We start from the raw sequence: 20,191 nt of genomic DNA on the forward strand, positions 1-20,191 counted from the left end.
CTTTGATGGCTGTTAAATAAATTTGTTTTCAATGCCGTTTAGGCCATTGCCGCGCCTCCAGGTGAATAATAGGCAAGTTCCTGATGGACTTTTAATAGTCGGGTAAACACCGGCGACACAATAATTGCCCTGGACATTCGTCATTGGGAACATGTGTGTGGCTTCCTGGCGCGTTTACTTGCGAGGCAGCTCACGTCTTTACAAAAAAAAACAGGGGGATCCTTTTGCTATTTATCATTCCGTACGAAACTTTTCGGGAATCCTTTTTTTCGGCTCTTCTGTTTGTCTGCATTAAGTGGCATTTTCGGCTTAAGTGTCTGCAGTATCTGGCGGATACTTAAGCGAACTCTTGAACTTGACTTACCCTCCGCACAACGCTTCAATTACGCTGGCACGTTGCGCCCGGCGAAATTGTAATTTACGAGTGTTTTTGTACACAGCGAGAAAAATGTAATGCGTCGTAATTTCAGAAGCCAAAACCAATCCTAAAAGCTAATTATTTATTTTGGTATTTAAAGTTGAAATGTGGTTTTGTTAAGTTTTTCGTCTTTTAAATGTATTAAAAATGTTTGTGATTGTAAACAACAAAATAATTATATTAAGTAGAAATATTAGTAAGATTTATGTTTATTCCAAATTAATTGATTTACATCACCTTAGGGCTTATAGCCTTTGATCTTTGTATTTTTGTTCAGTATCATTTTTCTAGAAATATTTGTTTTTTTCAATATGTTTCTGTTATTTATTTGATTTTTAATCAGTTATTCAGAATTCGAATATAACTTGAATCTTCAATCCCAAAGAAATGTACTAAGTATTAATACCTTATCTGATTTAACTTAATAAGAAAATGACTCAGTGTTTACGATTAATATTTCGAAAATATTTTTATAATAACTAACACAGAAATTGTTTACTTTAAGAGACAAATGCATTTACAGCTTATACACAAATAAAAATTAGTTACCTTTTCGTCTTCAATTTGCAGACACCTCTGCTTCTAAAATATATCTGTAGGTAGCCAAGAATAATGCATTTTTTTAAGTGCGCTCACGTTATTTAGACATTTTTGTCTGTGTTTTTAAACCGCGTCAATAATTACAAATTGCGCGTCGGGGCTGATCTCTGGTGATCCGTTGCCTTATCAGCCCGATTTCGCCTGCTTGGCTTTGGCAGCTTGATAGTGCATCCCATCCATCCACCCAACAGCCTCTCAATTCGCTGTCATGAATTATGCAAGTCAGGTCGGGAATTCTGAACCCGCAATTGGCACGAATTCGGAAATTGCGCAGTGCCGGGGAAGCTCAGAGAGAGAGAAAGAGTGTTATGTATTTCACATATACCATCTATATATATTTATATATTTATGTGTTGTTTTATGGAAGCTTTAATTACATTTGCGCCCGTAATCACAAAATCGCAGTCTGGGCTTGAGGTTTCTTTGAAAATCTTTGGCATCGCTCATAATCAGTTTGGAAAAGTCAGTCTTTGCGCAAAGTGTGCCTAGAGGATCGTGAAATAATTTAAAGGATAACAAGGATGAAGCGATCAGTTTTGCTCTTGGCTCTATTAGCCATCCTGTTCTGTGCTGCAGTGGCTCATCCTGCAGTTCTGTCAAAATCTGAGGAGGATTGGCTTGAACAGATGTTAGCGGAGAGCGTAGATAGCGGTGAACTACAGGACGTGGACGAAAGCAACGGGAACCATATAAGCAAACGTTCTGCCAAAGATTCTAGTTCTTCAGAGGAGCACAAGAATGGTGCCAATGACAAGGTTAAGGACAAGGCGAACAGCTCTGGTGATTCCTCATCTGAGGAAACGACAACAACAACTACTGAACGCTCTGCCAGGAAACGGCGTTCCATTTGTGAAGATCTAAGCAAATTTAAGATCAAATCTTCCGATTCTGATCTTCAAGAAGTTAAAGAAATGTGTGCCCTAGAATATCGAACGAGACGCGGGGCTACTGAACAGAATCAGGGCAGGGATCAGAAAATCAGCGAAGAATCCGAACTGGACGCCCAGGCAGAGAAAGAGCTAGACGAGGAGATGGCTCGGGTGGCGACGGAGATTTTAACAGAGAAGGATAACACTAGCATCGAGGACTATGCCCAGGGATGTGAGGTGATGGAGGTCAGCTCCAAGGAGGCCAATGAGGCCACCTATGCCGAATGATTGCTCTAAAAAACCTCAAGATTTTCAATAAACATTAACATAGATTTCAATCTACACCTTTTGACATAATTCATTCGCATTAATTTATTTGACAATATATATTAACAACCAAAATAAGAGTAATAATGAGTTATAGTGAACTTGGAAACTGAAAGGGTTTATGTAATAGGTGTAGGGTTTATATGCTTAATCAGGATCAATAGCCGAGTCCATCTACCCAAGACGGTATTTCGTCAATGCGCTTGAGTCCATGTAGCCATGTTCGTATTTCGGCCATCTGTTCGACTTTCTTTTGTACAAATATATATATGTTTATTTTCGCTATCTCCACTTACGCCTGTATTTATACACCTATATAAAAAACGTTATGTATTTTATAATCAGAGAAAATTGACATTGCCGGTAAACGAAGGTAAAAGTTTCCAAATTTCCAATCCAAGTGACGCTGAAAAAGATTGTCGTTGGGCGAAGACGAAACTAAATGCATTAAGTTCAAAATATAAACCTTTCTTTTCCAAAACCGCAAATATGTGTTTTTAAAAGAGGTTCATGAATTTGCCTTAGGTTTATTCCATTTTTCGTATGTCAGTTATATTATTATTAGGTTGTCAAAAAAGTCTTGCGGTATTTTTTATTAAATTTTCAATTGTTCATAAAACTGGGTACTATAATGCGATTCGAGTCAAATATGCGCCGTTTTGTTCGATGACGTGTTCCCAACGAGATGCCAACTTCATTAGCCCCTCTCATAGAAGCTCGCTTCCCTATTGGCAAAAAACTCGGAGCGTGGCGCATCTTAGACCACCTCTACACCAGAACGAAAACGTTGATACCATCGTTGTGCGGTGGAAATGGAAACTGTATCGGGTCCATAAACTGCACAAATTTGATTGCCGGCTTGAGATGCATTTTTACCTTTATCGTAGTAGTACTGTAATATATGCCTCTCTTTATTTTGCTACATGATTGCGCCGCTATAACTCAGGAACGACTTAAAAGAAAAGACAATCAATCAAAAAATTCTAATTCTAAAAAAGTATAGTATGACCTGATGCGACGAATAAAACAAGGACTACGCGCTTTTAGCGCCAACTAGCGACAACCCAATATATAAAATCGTTAGATTTCTATGATATTTTTCACTTAGTACTTTGAGCAAATTTTTATTACATAATATTCTTACATGTTCCTATTATTTCCGCATAATATAAAAGTCTTATGCGACCCATTCCAACTTATATATATTCCGCCTATAATGGAAAGATAATAATGAGAATGGCAGAGCAAACTACGGTATGGAGTATTACTAAAATATAAAATAATGTATTCAAAAAACATGTTTATAAACCGTAGTTACCTCTCAAATTAGGTAATGCGAGTCAAATTTTAAGTGTAATTTCAAAGAGACAAAACGAAACGTTTCAATCTATACTATATAAATTACGAAGTCTTTTGGTTGTAGCCCGCTATCTGCCTGACTCAATTAAATTTGAGTCAATAATCACATAATCACAGGAGAGGCGATAGTCACTTGGTTGAGGTTTCTCCGGCAATGTGAGCGAGTGGTTGCAGTCAGTCGGAAAAAGACAGCCTTAGTGAAAGGAACATTTAGAGATACCAAATTGGAAATCGAGAGAAGCTAAGACTTTAGCAATGCGTCTGTCCTTACTGGTGCTCATAGCCTCAGCCTTTGTGCTGAGTGTGGCAGTTGCTCAGCCAACCAGTCGCGAGGGAACTGAGGTGTTGGATTCTAATCAGGAAGCGGATGTCGCGGAAATCGAGGGCAACAGCGAAGACTTGGAAGGCAGTAACGAAAAAACTATTCACCAGAGACAAGCCAAGGATGTCAGCAGTTCTTCCGAGGAGCACAAGCAGGATGTGAATAAGGAGGCTAAGGAAAATGGTGACAGCTCAGGTGACTCTTCATCGGCGGAGCAAAAGATAGCCGAGGATGGAGCTCAGGTTGATGATGATCAATCATCAGAGACACTAGTCAGAAGGCGCAGGACAACTGAAAGGTATAGGAACTTATTTCTCATTGCCACCATTTGCCCTGAAACTGATACAACCAGCTTGGAGGAGGGCGACACCTTAGATCATTTTATCCAAATACAGGATATGTACGAAATTTGTAAGGGTTTACCATTGAATTAAGAGAATTAAGATTTAGTTAAAAATAAAATGAATTTTGAAACTGAAATAAGTTGTGAAATTCCTCTCACTCAGCCATTTTAACCCTGACCCATTAGTCATCTGCGGTCTTATCATTATTTCCATCCTTATCAACACAGAGTCGTCAATGTCAGTAGGTGCTTAGGTCAGTTTGATGTTTGTTTATGCATAAGACTTTATAATTTATTATTGGGCATTAAAAGAACAAACCTTTAAAGAAAAAAGTCGTGTAAAACGAAGAGAAAATATTAATATAGACTTTTGAAATTGTTTTGTAAAGATTGAAAGGAAGGTAATATTTATATTTTGAATTTAACTCAACACTGTTTAAAATTTAGATCTTACTTTAAATACTTTTTGTATCTTTCCCATATATTTGATAACTTCCTTAGATTCAAAGGGTCTACTTGTTTCTCCTTTCGTTTAGCTACTTTTTTGCACTGCATATAGGTAGATTATATGGCCTTTTTTGAACAGAAGTCTTCTTTGTGATTCGTGTCATCTGCATTTTGCGCCCCTTCCGACGTTTGGGATATTGAAAACTTGGCCCGCAAATTTTGCTGGCGGCCTTATCCCTTTGTCTGTCTTGTGGCTGTCACCATTTATTGTTGTTCTTGTGGCTGATAAGGCACGTTTTGCCCACTCGTTCCTAACCAGGCCAACAAATTTCGATAGAACTATCCGTTGAACGTGCAGGCCTACATATGTGCAGTGTTTTCCCTCTGCTAATCGAATTTTTTTCATCAGGTGTGTGCCTGTGTGTGAGTGATTTGTTTTTTGGGCTTTTCTCTCTTGAATTTTCTTTCACATGGAATTCTGATTTTCCATTGTTGTTTATTTGACAAGCGGAATACTTTGCCTGCGAGCCTGGCACGTTCAAGTTGTTTATTTGGCTTTAATGCTTGGTAGTTGACATCCACCTGAATGAACTTTTGAGGGTGGTTGTGTGGATAAAAAAGAAACTCAATGGCTTTTATACATAAATATGAAAGTGAAATTTTCACTTTTTTTAAATATTTAGAATTTATGTTTGTTTATCCGAAAGCAGTTGAAGATTCCGAAGGCTTCCAGTGTTTGTGTCTTTCACTTGATTTCCCAATACGTCTATCAACAACTTCTCTTTTCTTTTCTGTAAATGACTTAATATTTATTGAATTCCTTTAAAGTTTTAAAGCGAGTAGCGTGAAATGAGCCATCGATTTAACAAAGAAATTTAAAGGCTTAACAGCTGTTGTTTTCCGCTGCGATTCCCATAACGAACTTTATTGACTTTTGTCGACTTCACTTAACTTTAAGTTGTTTACAAAGCTTTAATTGATAGTTACAGCAAGAACAATAGCTGAATACCAGCATAATAAAGCATCTGGTTTTCCTACTAATTTTCCCTTGTTTATTTATAACTTAAAGGCTTTTATGTTAAAGTATATCTTTTATCATTAAGGAAAAACTATTCAAAATGCAACAAAAGGAAGGCAACAGTTCTGTGGCGGCACATTATACATAAAAAAGAAGGGAAACACTAACCAAAAAGAGGAGATGGAAAGCAGAGAGAGAGAATGAGGAAAATGGAATAGATGCAGCCACAAAGGAAAACTTCTCGAAAATTATTTTAGTTGCCCAAGTCGAGTGCAGTTGTGTGGAAGTGAAAGAAAAGCCAAAAAAAAAAACGAAATAAGTAAATAAAGAAATTGAATCAGTTAGTAAAGGCAAAGAAAAAGTGTTAAATACACTTTCCATAATTAACATTCATAGCTGTGCTCTTGGTTACTGGCATTTTTTGGAGTTTCCACAGCTCTCAGCTCTCTGCAGACCAAGATTTGATGAGATTGGGATTGTGCAATGCGTGACTGCTGATTATATAAGACGCACAATTGGCCAAAATTCAGCCATTGAAGTGGATCTCTCACTCAGAAAGCGAGTTTGCAAAGTTAGCCAAATTCAGGTTGTGTTGAAAAGCCGGCAAAATACAAATAATATTTTTGCACGGGCGGAATTTTGACAGGCTTCGCGCAAGCACAAGCAATCGAGAAGGCAACAACTACTTCAGCGAAAAGAGCAACTAAAAGTTTTGAAGGAAAAGAGCAAATAATAAAAAGTGCAGGAAAATATAAAATTGAAAATAGAAAGGCAAACAAGAAGAGTGCCGCCGGCAAGAGTGCGAAATTTATAAATAAAACCAGCGGATAGAAAGAGATTCCGGTTTCACTCTCTCTCGCTTGGTAAGAGTACTACCGCGTAAAGAACGCGATGCCGGAGCCATTGGGATTGGTCTGGTCGGTGCCGGAGACAAAGGCGAAGGCGCCCATTATCAAGGTATCCTGCGGCATCGGCGACACGGATGGCTTTCCCGCCTTCGATGTCGATTCGGAGGCATACGCCACCAAAGACGATAGCCGTTGGGGCTTCCTCATCACCGGCGGAGCCGAGTTCCACATGCCGCTGACAGTCTTCCAGGTGAGTTCGAATTGCCATCGCTGCTGGGATTACAATGGGATAAGGGTGGTTGTTCTCTGGGAACCCGGCCATCTGGTTCCAGTCAAGCTATTTTATTGATACAGTCAAGATGGTTAAGAAAATGCAATTTTCAGCTAACGATTATGTTATTGAACATTTCGAGTTGAAAAGTTTATATCTCTTTACTTTATTTCTCTTTATACTTGGTTTAATTTTATCTACATTTTAAAATATGTTTTTTCTGACATTTTTAATATATGACTTCAAGACGACAAAGTTCTATAATGTAAGGCCTGATAAAAATTTGTTTTATTTATGCAACTAATTAAGAGTGTTTTCCAGAAACGTAAAGTTTTTATTATTATTTTTTATTGGTTTTTGGAACATCCAAGTATGGCGATAAATTTTGTATCTAGCAGAACAAAAATGTATAAAAGTTCAGTAAAAGGCTAAAGAAAGATGTTTTTAACTTATTAAATCAGTTAATTATTTCAGAAAACTTTTGAAGATACCAATCAATACCATTAAATTAATTTGCCTTATAGATGCTTTACTGTATCACCGCCATCGCTGCATTTGCGGTTTCGTCATTGTTTCCAATTTTTGGTTCCGAGCCAGAAAGACAACAACCCAACCCACGTCAAATTTGAATTCCAATTATGCTATGACGAAGTCGCATCGAATGCAAATTGGCTGCCGCCAAATAGAAGCGAACATTTTATTGTTTGTGGCATCTGCACCTGCCGCACCCCTTCGCCTGATGTCGCAAGTCCTCAGTCTTTAAGTCGTTTCTAGCCTTTTAGTTGTCGTGTCTCGTCTCTCTTTTTGGCTCACTTGAGTCTCGGAGTGAATGTACAATATTTGGGTTAGCCGAGTTCCACTTCTTCATCATATATGAAATGCATACGTTGGGTATCATAAAAGATATATATACCAAATAAATATGAAATCTATAAAAAAGTTATGATAATAAAACCTCGAACAGCTGTTACTTGGAATAATGTTCTTCTTAAGAACACATTCTTTTCTATAAACAATATCTTATAAATATGAAACGCACTGTACCGTATATGTATGCAAAGTGATTTCCCATAAAGCGAAACTATTAGTATTGCTTTTGGCTTTTGTGCAACATTTTACTTTTGACGTTTCGCGTTTTAGTCTGAAAGAAAAATATCAGTCGTTGGTCTGTTTGTTTTATTTTTGAATTTAAATCACTTTTAGGGGGTAACTTATGAAGAGTTTGATGAACTCATCATTTGGGTTGTTGCTAAAATGATAAATTATTCATAGAGCCCCGCCACATTGCTCTTTTGGCATAACTGCCTTTAGAACATAATAACTTCATGTTATACCTTCTTTTATATTTCCTTAAATATTAAATCTAAAATCGTAAAATTTCCATATTTTTTTTTAGCAAGCATTGACTTCCTTTCGAGGGTACCTACCAATTCGAATCTATCATATTTAGAAACATCTCATCTTGTCTGTTTTGCTTTCAGTTTTATTGTTTTTCATTATTTGGGGTCTTTTCTTTTGGGAGCAGCCGTTCAGTCAGCTCATCTCGGATACATGTCATCTGTATCTGTCGTTCGCGCATCGCGTATATTTTCTGAACCTAATCTCAAAGTACGCAGATATATCCATTCAATTGCGCCTCGAAACTCAAACCGTGCGGTTTTTGCGGCTCTTTGTGGTCGGAGAAAAAAGGGCCTAAAGGGGTTTCGGCATTTCATCATCGACAGTCCTTCTTCGGTCCTTCTTGCAGGTGACCCCCAACGGTTTGGCCGACAAAGCGGGCATTCGCCTGGGCGACATCATACTCGAGATTAACGAGGAGGACGCCTCGCAGCTGACACTGTCCCAGGCCCACGAGAAAATCAACTTGACGCCGAAGAAGATACATTTCCTGCTGCGCAAGTAGGTTGCCCCAGATGCACTTGGCGCTCGTGTCTGTGTGTCTGGGAGGCTTTTAGGCCGTTTAACTTATGTAATGAGCAAACTACTGTCTGCTCTCCAATTCCCCCGCAGCATGGACGAGGACGATCCCATGGGCCAGTTCGAGGCCGGAGAGGAGAAGTCGATTGTGATGAGGGTTCCGAAGCCTTTGCCGCCGCCAAGTGGTGAGTACTTTAAGCTGTCCGTTGTTAATTATATTTGCATGGATCCCTTGGATACTTCATTACCATCCAACTTCATTGCTATACTACTATACAGGAAAAAAAGAAAGATTTTTCTTAACTTAATTAAGATTAAGTTGTGATCGTTCTTGAAGTCATATCAGAAGTTGTGGTTATTAAATAGTATTTATGTTTTTGTATCACATTTTTAAGAACCTAAAGCTTAAACTCAAACTTCAACTGCAATCTTGACCTCTGATCCCAAGTTTCTTTGTGTGTAGCCCCGTTACTCACTTGGCTTTGTATCTTTTTGTAGACTTCCACCCAACCCCCCTGCTTGGCTCGCGTTGTTGGCATCCGATAATGTGGCAAGACCCCCCGGAGCCGCCGAAGCCCAAGAAAAAGAAAACCAAAACCGAGCTGGACGACGAGGGCAACGAGGTGGTCATTGAGCTCAGCGAGGACGAGTCGTCCGACGAGGAGGAGCAGGTGAACCAACCACACGATTGCATGCCAACAACTCGGCCATCGAAATTAACCCATTCCGTCTTCCATTTTCCATTTTCCGCCGTGTTATTTTCGCCATCCCCGTGTAATGCCCATGCGTGGTCCAGGAGCTGCCCCACCATCGCATCATCCGGAACATCCGGCGCTTCTTCTCGGAGGTGGGCGATAACCAGGAGCTGCGCAGCAGTACTATTGAAAACATGCTGATGGCCCTGCCCAGTGCCTCCAAGGCCAAGTGAGGAGTCGTCTTCTTAGCTAAACCCTGGCTTAAACTCTGGCAGCAAGCCCTGCTGCAGCCTAACCCTTATCACTGAGAAAAATGTACATTATCAAGAATATTAGGAAAAACAGCTTGTTACTCATTACCAAGAGTAATCTAAACTTTAAACGTGAAGTAAACATTTTGAGATTTATACTATCCTAGAATTGTTTTGTTCTTTAATTTGTAAATATATATTTGCAAGTAGAATATGCTTCATTATTTCCCCTTAACGAAGGAAAACAAAGCATTTCGAAGGTCATCAGCGTATCTTAATCACAAATCTAAAATAGCTAGTCTCGTTGGCTTATTGCATATTATGGAATAAATAAAAGGCCTTTAGATACAAATTTGTTGTTAAACATTTGATTTATTATTAACAAAATCAGATTATATTGAATATCTTCGGAAATCATTAAACATCTCTCAATCACAATATTCTTGATTTAGCTGGAATTTTTCTCTGTTTAGTGCTACCCTTACCCCCTTAGTAGTGTACATAATTTTTTGCATATTTTGTGTCTATGTTTGTCGCCTCAATAAAAAAAACAAAATCCTTTCAAAACCCCCGAAATGCCACTGCTTTGATCGATTCCATTAGGACGCATAAGAGCCAGCTCCATCGAGATGCGTCTGCTAGAGATGCAGCGAAAGCTGTCGGCCATAGCCGAAATACCCAAAATCCTGTGCTCCACTTTGGCTACCGTGTCCCAGAACTTTGGTCGGATGTCTGAATCAGAGGAGGACGAGGAGGCCTATGTGCAGCGCAAGTTCTCCTACGATGAGGATGCCCTTGACTTCGAGCTGAGGGATGATGAGCAGGCGGTTGACAGCGAGAGCGACGACGACGATTTGGTGCAGGTGCAGGAGGGAGACGATGGTGATGATGATGAACAGGTAGGAGCCCCCAAAGGTGGCAAGCAATCAAAGCTGCTGAAGGATGTGACGCCGGAATCGGATTATGCATCGGAAGCCAATTATCCGGCAAATGAGGCAAGCGATGACACGGAATCCGATGAGGCCGATGAGCCTGGCAGCACCGTATATTTTATGAAATTGCCAGCGGCACCAGCCGAGGAAACAACAGAAGATGAAGATGACAGCAGTGACTTCTTGAACACCACCTACACCTGGAATCTCCGCAATGTGCCCAAGCTGCGCATTAACGATGCCGAGGAAGAAGTTGAACTGACACTGGGGCATCAGGCGAAGGAGGTGCCTGAGGTGGTGGAGAGGAGGAAGGAGAAGGAGACTCACTTGGAACCTGAGGCACCAAAAGTGCGCCCAGCCACGCCTACTCCGCAGGCACCGCCCCAAGAGTCCGCCGAGGGGCAGACACAAAAGGTAAGTGCCACAGGACCATTCAATCAGCATACTTAGTTTCCGTTTAATGATCTCCAACTTGGATTTAAGCTAACACTAGCATCTGCTTGACACTTTCAGTTACTCTTCCGAATGGATAGGATGGAACGATCTTGGCCCTGGGCGGACCGTGAGAAAATCATCTACAAGTGAATAACGAAACAGGGGTTATATGTTTACCAATTTAAATTCCACATATTTTGCAGGCAATCTACTTGCCATTTGGTGCCACGAAAGCCGCTGGGATTAGTAGGGCAGCGAATGCAGCTGCTGCTCAAGGACAAAAAGGAGTGAATTCAAGGAGTCAAACCCAATGTTAAACAGTTCCTGCCATTAGCTTAAGTTTTAACCAGAGAGAGGGGAGGAGGACCCGAGATGAAAAGGGTGAATGTGAAGTGGCCAACTTTTAATTGAGTTCATTATGCAAATACACAGAGGCGACAACGGCAGCCTCAACTTCAGCAGCACTTCAATTAAAAGCCGCACACCCTGGCGTATGCGAAAAACTCTATTCAAACACATTTCACACCCAGCCTTTCAGTCGGTTGAAAATTTTTTAATTAAAGTGCACTCTCCGGCGGGTGTCAAAAAATCACTGCCAAGTCAAATACGAGTATACAAATCCAAACCAGAGTCAAAATTAAGACAAACCAGAAACCGAAACTAGACCGTACCACAAAGCCAAACTCTCCTCCAACTGGCACTTGCAACTTGGCCAGGTTTATGCATTATTTGTGACCCTCTGCACCATAAATTCCAGTTGAAGGCCAACGCAATGCACTTATCCCTCCGACAACAGGACGTGCGAGTCACGCAGGATACGACATCGGGGCCATGACGATGCCAAAATATGTTCCTTGACTTTTACCCTTACTTTCATAAGTCTTCATTCGCTTTTTAGATCAGACAAGTTTGCTTCAAGCTATAGAAGTGAAATGATTTTTTTTAAATATGATTTATAATTGAAGTTTTCTTAATAGCAATCAGTATATTTCATTAAATTGAGGTTTATTATAGATTGTTTAAAGAAAATTCTTGAAATCAGTAACCCAATTTTGAAATGTTGGTTTTCTTTTTAATAATAAAAGAAATTAATAGTAGGTGTGTATACAAACCTTTAAATAGGAAACTTTTTAGAACACTGATACTTTTTCAAAATTTTAATAATATTTGCCTTTTTAGAATAAAACAAATTTTAACAGAATAAACAAAAAAAAATACTTTTTAAAGGTTTCAAAAGATATTTTGTCTATTTTAATCGAAACTAGTTTTGGGAAAATAACAAGTTAATAATTGTTTACAAACATCTGCAAGCAACATTAACTCGGTAAGTGAAAGAAGATCCTTGTTAGTTTTGCATTACGTAAATATTTTCCCCTGTCATAAAAATTCCCTTTCGATGGCAGCCACGAAGGCAAACAGCTATGGAATTAAGCAGCTCATTTGCCTGCTGGCTGATGAGAAAAGTTTGTTCCGGCGGGCGTACGTGGCGTATGAGCGATATGAACCTGGGCTGAAAACATCAGCATCATGTTCACAATGCTTTCGGGCGCGAATAATCCGTAGAATTATGAGTTTCTGAGGGCAGAGGTGTGATAGTGCACAATGTGAAAATGCCACTTATCGCAGACACTTTACATGCATAAAACATTCTACCGCACAATGGGGCAACTGCGAGGACACGTGTCTGCCATACGAAAACACAGTCGCAGTCGCAGTCGCAATCACAGACACCTACTGTCACCCACTGCCCACTAGTGCCTCCCACTCGCACCTGCAGGGACGTCATTAAAAACCCACCAACGGGAAATGGACAAACCAGAGCCAGACCCCAGCGGATAGTCCTCAATAATGTGTCAACAAATGTTGACAGCACTGCAATGAGCTTTGTTGCTGTGGTCTGTCCTGCTTGGCTGGCTGGCCAGAGCACATTTTCAGCCGGATTGTCGTTAAGTTTACGTGGGAAATACTGTCAGTCTCTGGGCTTTATAATCAGTTGAAAAACTTACAGGGTGAAAGTAAATGCACAAATATAAAGCATTTTCTTTTGCTCATCAATCAATTAGAAATTTCATAACTTAGTTAGTTACTAAAGTTACTTAAGTAGTTGGTTTTTGTTTCGAAGGATTCAAAGGATATATTCATTGGCATTTTTTTAATTAATGACTTTACTTGCGGTGCAAAGATTTCATTTTATTAAGGTAGCTAGCTAGTACTTACCCAAGCTAATACTTACCCAAAAAATAAGACCTAGAAAATCAAACTTTAAATATTTTGTAGATAGCCAAAACAAACAGCTAACATTTATTACACCACTTCAGAAAATGACTCAGTATTGTTTAAACTGAAACCTCAGTAATTTGCGTTAGGTCGCAATATAAATTAGGCTTCATTTTGTTGGACAAACCGGTTTTTCGTTTAAATGGAATTCGGAAGCACCTGTTGGGCTTTCATCGCCAGGCAGCAGGACCTGGCCAACGTCCATGGGGACGCTCACTTCAAATGGCATTCATTAAATGAGCATTAGGTCCAGGTTGCGATGTGGTTTTTGCTGTTGTTGACAGACGTATCCTAGATTCATTAAACAAACTGAAAGTTGACTAATTAGCCGGGGCCAGGGCAAGCCAAAGAAACTTGGAAATGTTTCAGCATACATACATATAATTAAAATTTTATTACATTTGCGTACATTCATAGACACACTAAAAGCGATTGCCAGAAAGCTCAGCTTACCACAGAGAGAGAGAGATATATTTTTTGGGCGTGGGAGAGGAGGGACTACTCCTAGGATACGCTTAACACTTAAGACAACAATGATATTTAATATCCACATAAATTCTTACATTCATAGGTACAATAAATATGTTCTCATTCAAGTGGGTCCGTTGCCAGCAGAAAGGCTGAAATTTATTTCGCATTCTGCAATCTAGGGAAACCAAGGAAAACTCGTGGATTTTACTATAAAAACTTAACATTCAGCATGGTGCAAAATGGTTGCGAAATATATTTCAGACTCGTTGGCTAACGAAGTGGTTCTGGATGTTTCAGAAGTTTTCTAACAATATTTTGGGTGTCTGAAAGTATGCTGTGAAATATTTATGGCGTTAAAGTTAATATGTAGTGAACAATTTCAAAATGCTGTTAGTGATGGTTAATCCTTGATAGATTCTTAATCTTTAAATAATAATTAAGTGTAAATTACTAAGAAACATTTAATACTTAAGATCATAAATAAGTTAAACTTTGCTTTTAAAAACAAATTCGGTTGCCTACTTTTAGACACCCTCAATATTACTTTAAAACCCTTTGGGTTCTTCAGGAACATTCCTATGTGATACTAAGTGGGTTCAATGCGTTCAATGGTTGCTTTTGGTGGGGTTTTGGGTTCTTGACCTGTTTTGGTTTTGGTATTACAGTGGCTTAAACTATGAGATGTTGTTTGACTCGAAGGGATTAACCTAAAGCGCCTCATCGGCCATGTTCTGCTGGCCAGCTCTCTCCATGCGAACGATGACAGTGCCCATTCCGTTGGGATGGTTATCCTCTGCTCCAGTTGCTCCTGCTCCTATTCCTGCAACGGATGTTGCTGCTGCATCTGATAATGTTGTTGTTGCTGCCGTTCCTGCCTCGGCAACATCTTCCGCAATGGTTGTCATCAATGTCGGTCTGTCGACGGCACCTGACCCGGTTTTTGCCAGAGGGATCGAAGCACCGCCAGCGTTTTCCCGCTCCTCCATGAGTGGTTGACTTTGGCGGGAATTGTCGATAGTTTGGCGGCGTTTCAGGAACGGCATCCGGCTGCGCCAGCCGTCGAGAAAGGCCGATGAACTGCTGGCCAGGCTCTGGCTTCGAGCTCTCTGCTGTTCCAAGGATGACTGCTGGCTGTGGTGTTGGTGGTGTTGTAGGGGGCCCGAGGAGGCGCGTCGCTTGCCCGACATGTCCTTTAGTCATACCTTCTCCTCTCCTGGCATTGGCGGTCCGCAGCGCACGAACTACAATCAAAAGAACTGAGAATTTGCTATCATGGTGGTTGGCCAGTTGGCAACGGTGCGTTGGTTTCTGTAACTGTCTTATATAATCTTTTTATTTATACTTTTTATTTTTATTGTTACTATATTGTTGCATGCGATTAATGCGTATCTAATGGCCAATAAACTGTAAGTGCTTAAGTGTGTGTGTGCTAGTGCTGCTCTGCATTACTCATACGCGCCGTAACCCGTGGTACAAAATTAGTAAAGAGAAAGGTTGGTAGAAAAGCATGTGAAGCTTTTAGTACAAATCTTACCGAGACCTGAGTAGCTGTATAGGAATTTGTCCGCGGCCGGTTGCTGAAGCACATCATCCGCCACTTGCGCTTCATTTGGGCAATCACCTCGCCGTTGCAGAAGCAGAACAAAGTGGCCACGCACAGACCCTGAAAAATGGGACAAAAATAGAATAGGCTAGAGTGAGCTAGCAGGCTAAGTTATTGCAGGGGCTTATCGCAGTTGTTCTTATTACAATGACCATTACTTTTGTCCCTTTTCGTACCCTGTAAGAGGTTATTAGAATTTGGTATCTATCCATTCAGTAGGAAAGGTACTTCTAAGAAACTAAGATGTAAAACTGATTTGGGATGAAAAATATATATATTTCAGAATAGAGCTTCGGATAAAGAAAGTATATAATGAAAAATAATAAATAAATAACAAATCAGATATATAAATATCAACCTGAAAATTTAAAGTTATTATACATACTAAACATTTTCCAGGGTAAAAAACTGTTCGTTATCCATCCATTCTGTTATTTTCCTTTCTGGTTGGTCGTCAGTTGGTCCTAATACAATACATAATACAATTTTGCTTGTTCCTTTGGTTATTCCCCATCCCCTACTAGCCTGCCACCGTATTCATTTCGCCTGTCAGACGACCACTTCAACGAGTCGTGAGTCCTTCGTTTGAGTCCGACCACCCGTCCTTCTGTCCATTCATACCGATCCGATCCCACTGTTTGCCATTTGTCTTGCCACTTTCTGCTTGATTGTCGCAGGCGGCATTTGTGTGAGCCACATCTCTATACATATATATATATGTAAATATTTAATGTATGGCTGGGTACGTGCATTGACTGCCACCAGGATTTCTGGTTAGCACATCGGAGCTGGGGCTTCCTTTGATTGCCACTACTCACGGAGGCCCATCATGGACTCAATCAGCCACAGTTGCCATCCATTTACTCCTCAATTTTTGCCTGCCTTTCCATAATCAGAATTGGGTTTTTGTTGCCTCACAGCATATTGCAAGTAAGACATTTGCTGTTTGATTGCAAATGTACAACTTTTTCCGCCTCTGGAAGCGGTAGTCCTTACCTCAATTGGTTGGTTTTCTGTTTATAAGGGGAAGGGGAAAAGTTTTCTACACATTACAATAATCTTCTCATATTTATTAAGAATTTTTCAAAATAAGTTTCTTCTTTTCAGAGATGCATTTCTATATATTGCAATCCCAAAAGTAAGATATAGCCTTTGAAGTTGTTTAAGAACTTAAAATTGCTTCTACCATGTCAATAGCCCGACTCCATATTAGTTTCTAAGTTCTTTGCTTATTCGAAAACTGAAACTGTTGTGTTTTGATGCCTCTGTGAACATTGTTATGCAAAGCGTTCCTGTTCCTATGCTCTCCATTTTGTTGTTATTTAGTTGTTATGGTTGGCATTGTTAGTTCCGGAATATATGCTTGACCACAGAACGGATGGCCAACATGTACTATATGTAGGACACTACATCCACCCGCATACACCCAATATATGAACAAGAGAACCTTGGTTTACTCAATTTTTGCATTTAGTTTGCTGCCCTTTCTGTGTCCGTCTTCCTTTTCTCCTTTGTGCCATTTATAAAGCTTCCGTTTTAACTATCCAGCTTTGTCTAGCAGTTTTAGCCATTTATTAAGAACGCCCCTCAAAAAAAGTTTGCGGCGGATTAACGATTTTTCAGATATTTTTATGCAGCTCCGGAAAGTTTCCAAAAAAACTCTAGCTTAATTACAAAAAACTGTACTAAGCTGGATTGAAAAAGACTCTTAACGTTTTTCCAAGCTAGGAAAATTCATTTAATTTGATTGCTAGAAAAACCAGGCTAAACAGCTTAAGCAAGCCAATTAGTTGATTCAAAATATTTGGCAAGAAGTCAAGTCAAGACCTGCCAGGAAAACATTCCAAGCCATTTTAATATCACGATTCTGTTGACATCTGACGTTTGTTTTCCACTTTAGCTTTCCGCCAAGCGGAAGTTTTTAATTCAATTAAAGTAGAACGTGTTCTGTCTGCACATCTGTTAAATACGAAATGTCCCTAAGCTCTTGTCGGAGGAAAATGCAGAGGGAAATCTCTGTGGAGAGCTTACAAGCTGACAAATGCCAATTGCAGTAAGTTTCTGATTTCGGCAACAAAACAACCGAATAAACACGTTTACATGCATATAAATTCTCATCTTTGACTAAGTAGTTTCGGGCTTTTCCATTTCCATTTCCATCTCCATTTCCCCCGGACTACAAATCCTCTCTCTCGCTTTCAAGCTCAAAAATTATTTGATATTCTTTCCGGAGCTTAAAACTTGCGGGGAATCTTTTACGACAGTCGACTTCATCACCACCGCTGCCACAATAAATCCAAATTATATGCAACCACCGAGTTCAGCGGGAAAAACTTTACCGTCTCTGCTGCAAATAAGGCAACGGAAAACAGGGCAATAAAAGAAATAAAAATAAAGAAGACAAAAGGGAAATGCAAAGGGCAACTCCCTGGCGGGCGGCTGGCTTTAAAATTTCAGTTCGCGAATAAAAGATTTTGTCAATCGATTGACATTGATGAAAGCGGCTCAAGGTGTTCATACATATATATATATATTTGTATATATAACTGTAGTCTAGGGCTTTAACTGGGGCTTAGTCGCACCCAAGAAGATTTAATGTTTATTCATAAGATAATGGATTTTCCTTTTGTTTTTAGAGCAGCTCTAGAATTTAATAGGTTTTTTGAAGTTGCGTAGGTCGGTCTACCTTTTTAAGGCGATTAAGTACAAAACTGGATTTCTTTATGATTATATTCAATTTCCTACACCTTTCAAAATCTTAAAAAATATGCTCTTGAGATATAAAATAGCATTTTATTAAGTTAAAATTGGCTTAAGGTATTTTAAGCTTTCCATCTATCCATAAACTTAACTCAAAATTTTGTTAAAAAAATCCACTTTATAAAAACTATTTCCTTTACAAAAACAAACATTTATGCAAATCACTTAAGTTGCAACTACAAAACATTTACTTTCAAAATTGTTTGACTAGATACTTCGGGGACTCCATCTACAAGATGCGAATGTATCTGCTAGATGAAACTTTCGCCTGCGTTGTCTTTAAGTTGTGGCCAAGAAAAATATGTTAACTGACTGTAAATGCCGGTCTATCGAGACTGACTTTGTGCGGGGGACAAGCTTGAGTTGCTTTTACGAGGTCCTGCGTGCGGGAGTGCATTTCATGCTCAACTTGCCGCACTTTTCCGGAGGGGAGGCATTCGCTCCAATCTTGGCCAGCAATTTAATATACTGAGACCATGGCAAATGCCAATGGCACGAATTCCGCATGGTGTGTATTTTCATTATTGATTTGATGAAAAGTCCCCTGATCTAATGAACTCTCCTGCTTGTGTATGTATATTTTTCTTGGTATTCCAGTAATTCTGGCTTATTTGCATTCCCTAGTCGGTGGATTTCATGAGGCGAACTAACATCATAACTTTTTAGCCAGCTCAGAGTCGTAAAGTGATTTTATGAGAGTGTGCAAAACAAAAGCTTGGAAACAACAGAAAAAAAAACAAGAACAGGAACGAAAACATTTTACTTACTTGAAACGAGGCCGTAAACGCCGAGATGATTTCGTATGTATTCTCCCAGGGATGTCCGGGTGCAGGACGAAACGGCGTTACGATGTACTGGAGGCCCAGCAGAGGAACCAAAAGCAGTGTGGCCCTAAAACAGGATGAGAGGGTGAATTATAATGCCATGTTTTCTTCTTCTCTTCCTTGCTTTTTTCATTCTTTTCATTGGTGTGTATTAACATGCAAGCCAACGCGGCGTATGCGTAATTTAAAATGTAAAATGAACCAAACTTCCAAGTGCAGAGCGAATAAACAATAAAAGAGCTGTCGGCTGAAGGCAAAATTCTAAAAGAGGAGTTCCCAACGATAAATACAAGGGATTCAAAATATAATTACGCATTCGCCCCGAGGGCCAGTTGAGAGAGAGTTCTCCCCCTATTCGGTTCTAAACGTTTCGGTACTCCAAAGTTGTTTAGGGTGGACAGGAGTTAAGAGGTGGTTAACGCAGAGAAAACTTACCGAAATGCCTGTAAAATGGTTCGCGATGGACCGCAACTGCCCTGAATACTGGCCGGGGCATTCAGCTTCAAGAGGACCACACGCACAATGTTGCACAGGAACAGTAGATTGAGGAACATGGAGATGCACACGGGCACCACCAGAATGTTATCGTAGTCGGTTTGGTTCATCCAGCAGCTGCAAAGTGGAGGAGGAATAGGAGATGAGATGAGCAGTCAATGGACGAATTGCTGATGGATTTGATTAGCATTCGGAAAAGCATCGGATGTGCTGAATATCTTAACAACACCGAGAAAAAAGAAGGTATCATTTTGATATTATCGAATCGGAATTGCATTTTGACTTCTAGTTGTTAGTTTTATGAGCAGATTTTCCAACATTTATCAAAGTTTATTGGATTATACGGAATTTCAGATCATGATTTATGGTTCCTATGTACTTTTTCTCCGTGAAAATCAATCATATTAATTATTCACTTACTGCATATGGTCGTCGGGCGTGCCCCCGAGACCGCGGGCCATGCTGTAGACGAAAATGACGATGGCCGGGGAGCCCCAGCCGAAGGCGATCAGCCATTTGACCAGCTTCTTCTCGGAAATGAATGCGGCCACCAGGACGGTGTGCAAATAGAATCCCTCGCAGAGCATCCACGAGTAGTTTGACAGGAGGAAATAGTGTAAGGTGATGTGGAGGGCAACGCAGCGCATCTGGGCAGTTCCCATGGAAATTGGTAAATCGGAAACCGAAGTTGATTCACCATTACGCATAC

General features: G+C 39.9%; 4 protein-coding genes across 6 annotated transcripts in view; 3 read left to right on the top strand and 1 right to left on the bottom strand.

Moving 5' to 3' along the window:
* Positions 1 to 1,458: 1,458 nt before the first annotated feature.
* LOC108112046 (osteocalcin 2) lies at positions 1,459 to 2,229 on the top strand. Its single transcript, XM_017221799.2, has one exon. It carries the CDS (start codon positions 1,540 to 1,542, stop codon positions 2,173 to 2,175), a length of 636 nt encoding a protein of 211 aa, XP_017077288.1. The 5' UTR covers positions 1,459 to 1,539; the 3' UTR covers positions 2,176 to 2,229.
* Positions 2,230 to 3,739: 1,510 nt separating this feature from the next.
* LOC108112047 lies at positions 3,740 to 4,375 on the top strand. Its single transcript, XM_017221800.1, has one exon. The coding sequence runs from the start codon at positions 3,829 to 3,831 to the stop codon at positions 4,327 to 4,329; it is 501 nt and encodes a 166-aa protein (XP_017077289.1). The 5' UTR covers positions 3,740 to 3,828; the 3' UTR covers positions 4,330 to 4,375.
* A 1,571-nt stretch (positions 4,376 to 5,946) lies between these two features.
* LOC108112016 lies at positions 5,947 to 12,162 on the top strand. 3 transcript variants are annotated; one of them, XM_017221755.2, is made up of 6 exons: positions 5,947 to 6,801; positions 8,570 to 8,721; positions 8,833 to 8,924; positions 10,289 to 11,031; positions 11,131 to 11,198; positions 11,256 to 12,162. In XM_017221755.2, exons 1-6 carry the CDS (start codon positions 6,595 to 6,597, stop codon positions 11,341 to 11,343), a joined length of 1,350 nt encoding a protein of 449 aa, XP_017077244.1. In that variant the 5' UTR covers positions 5,947 to 6,594; the 3' UTR covers positions 11,344 to 12,162. The 3 variants fall into 3 exon arrangements, with proteins under 3 accessions (XP_017077244.1, XP_017077242.1, XP_017077243.1); XM_017221753.2 differs by lacking the exons at positions 10,289 to 11,031; positions 11,131 to 11,198; positions 11,256 to 12,162 and adding exons at positions 9,238 to 9,410; positions 9,536 to 10,049 and having other exon boundaries at positions 5,954 to 6,801; XM_017221754.1 differs by lacking the exons at positions 5,947 to 6,801; positions 10,289 to 11,031; positions 11,131 to 11,198; positions 11,256 to 12,162 and adding exons at positions 8,343 to 8,430; positions 9,238 to 9,410; positions 9,536 to 10,049.
* Positions 12,163 to 13,704: 1,542 nt separating this feature from the next.
* LOC108112033 (calcitonin gene-related peptide type 1 receptor) overlaps positions 13,705 to 20,191 on the bottom strand; it is a 30,131-nt gene continuing 23,644 nt past the window's right edge. The window contains 5 exon segments of the mRNA XM_017221780.2: positions 13,705 to 15,041; positions 15,335 to 15,463; positions 18,931 to 19,054; positions 19,423 to 19,599; positions 19,903 to 20,129. Of these exon segments, the coding sequence (XP_017077269.1) occupies positions 14,508 to 15,041; positions 15,335 to 15,463; positions 18,931 to 19,054; positions 19,423 to 19,599; positions 19,903 to 20,129 (1,191 nt within the window). The 3' untranslated portion in view covers positions 13,705 to 14,507.

This window comes from Drosophila eugracilis, unplaced genomic scaffold (assembly GCF_018153835.1).
Source record: "Drosophila eugracilis isolate 14026-0451.02 unplaced genomic scaffold, ASM1815383v1 contig_90, whole genome shotgun sequence".
Lineage (NCBI taxonomy): Eukaryota > Metazoa > Arthropoda > Insecta > Diptera > Drosophilidae > Drosophila > Drosophila eugracilis.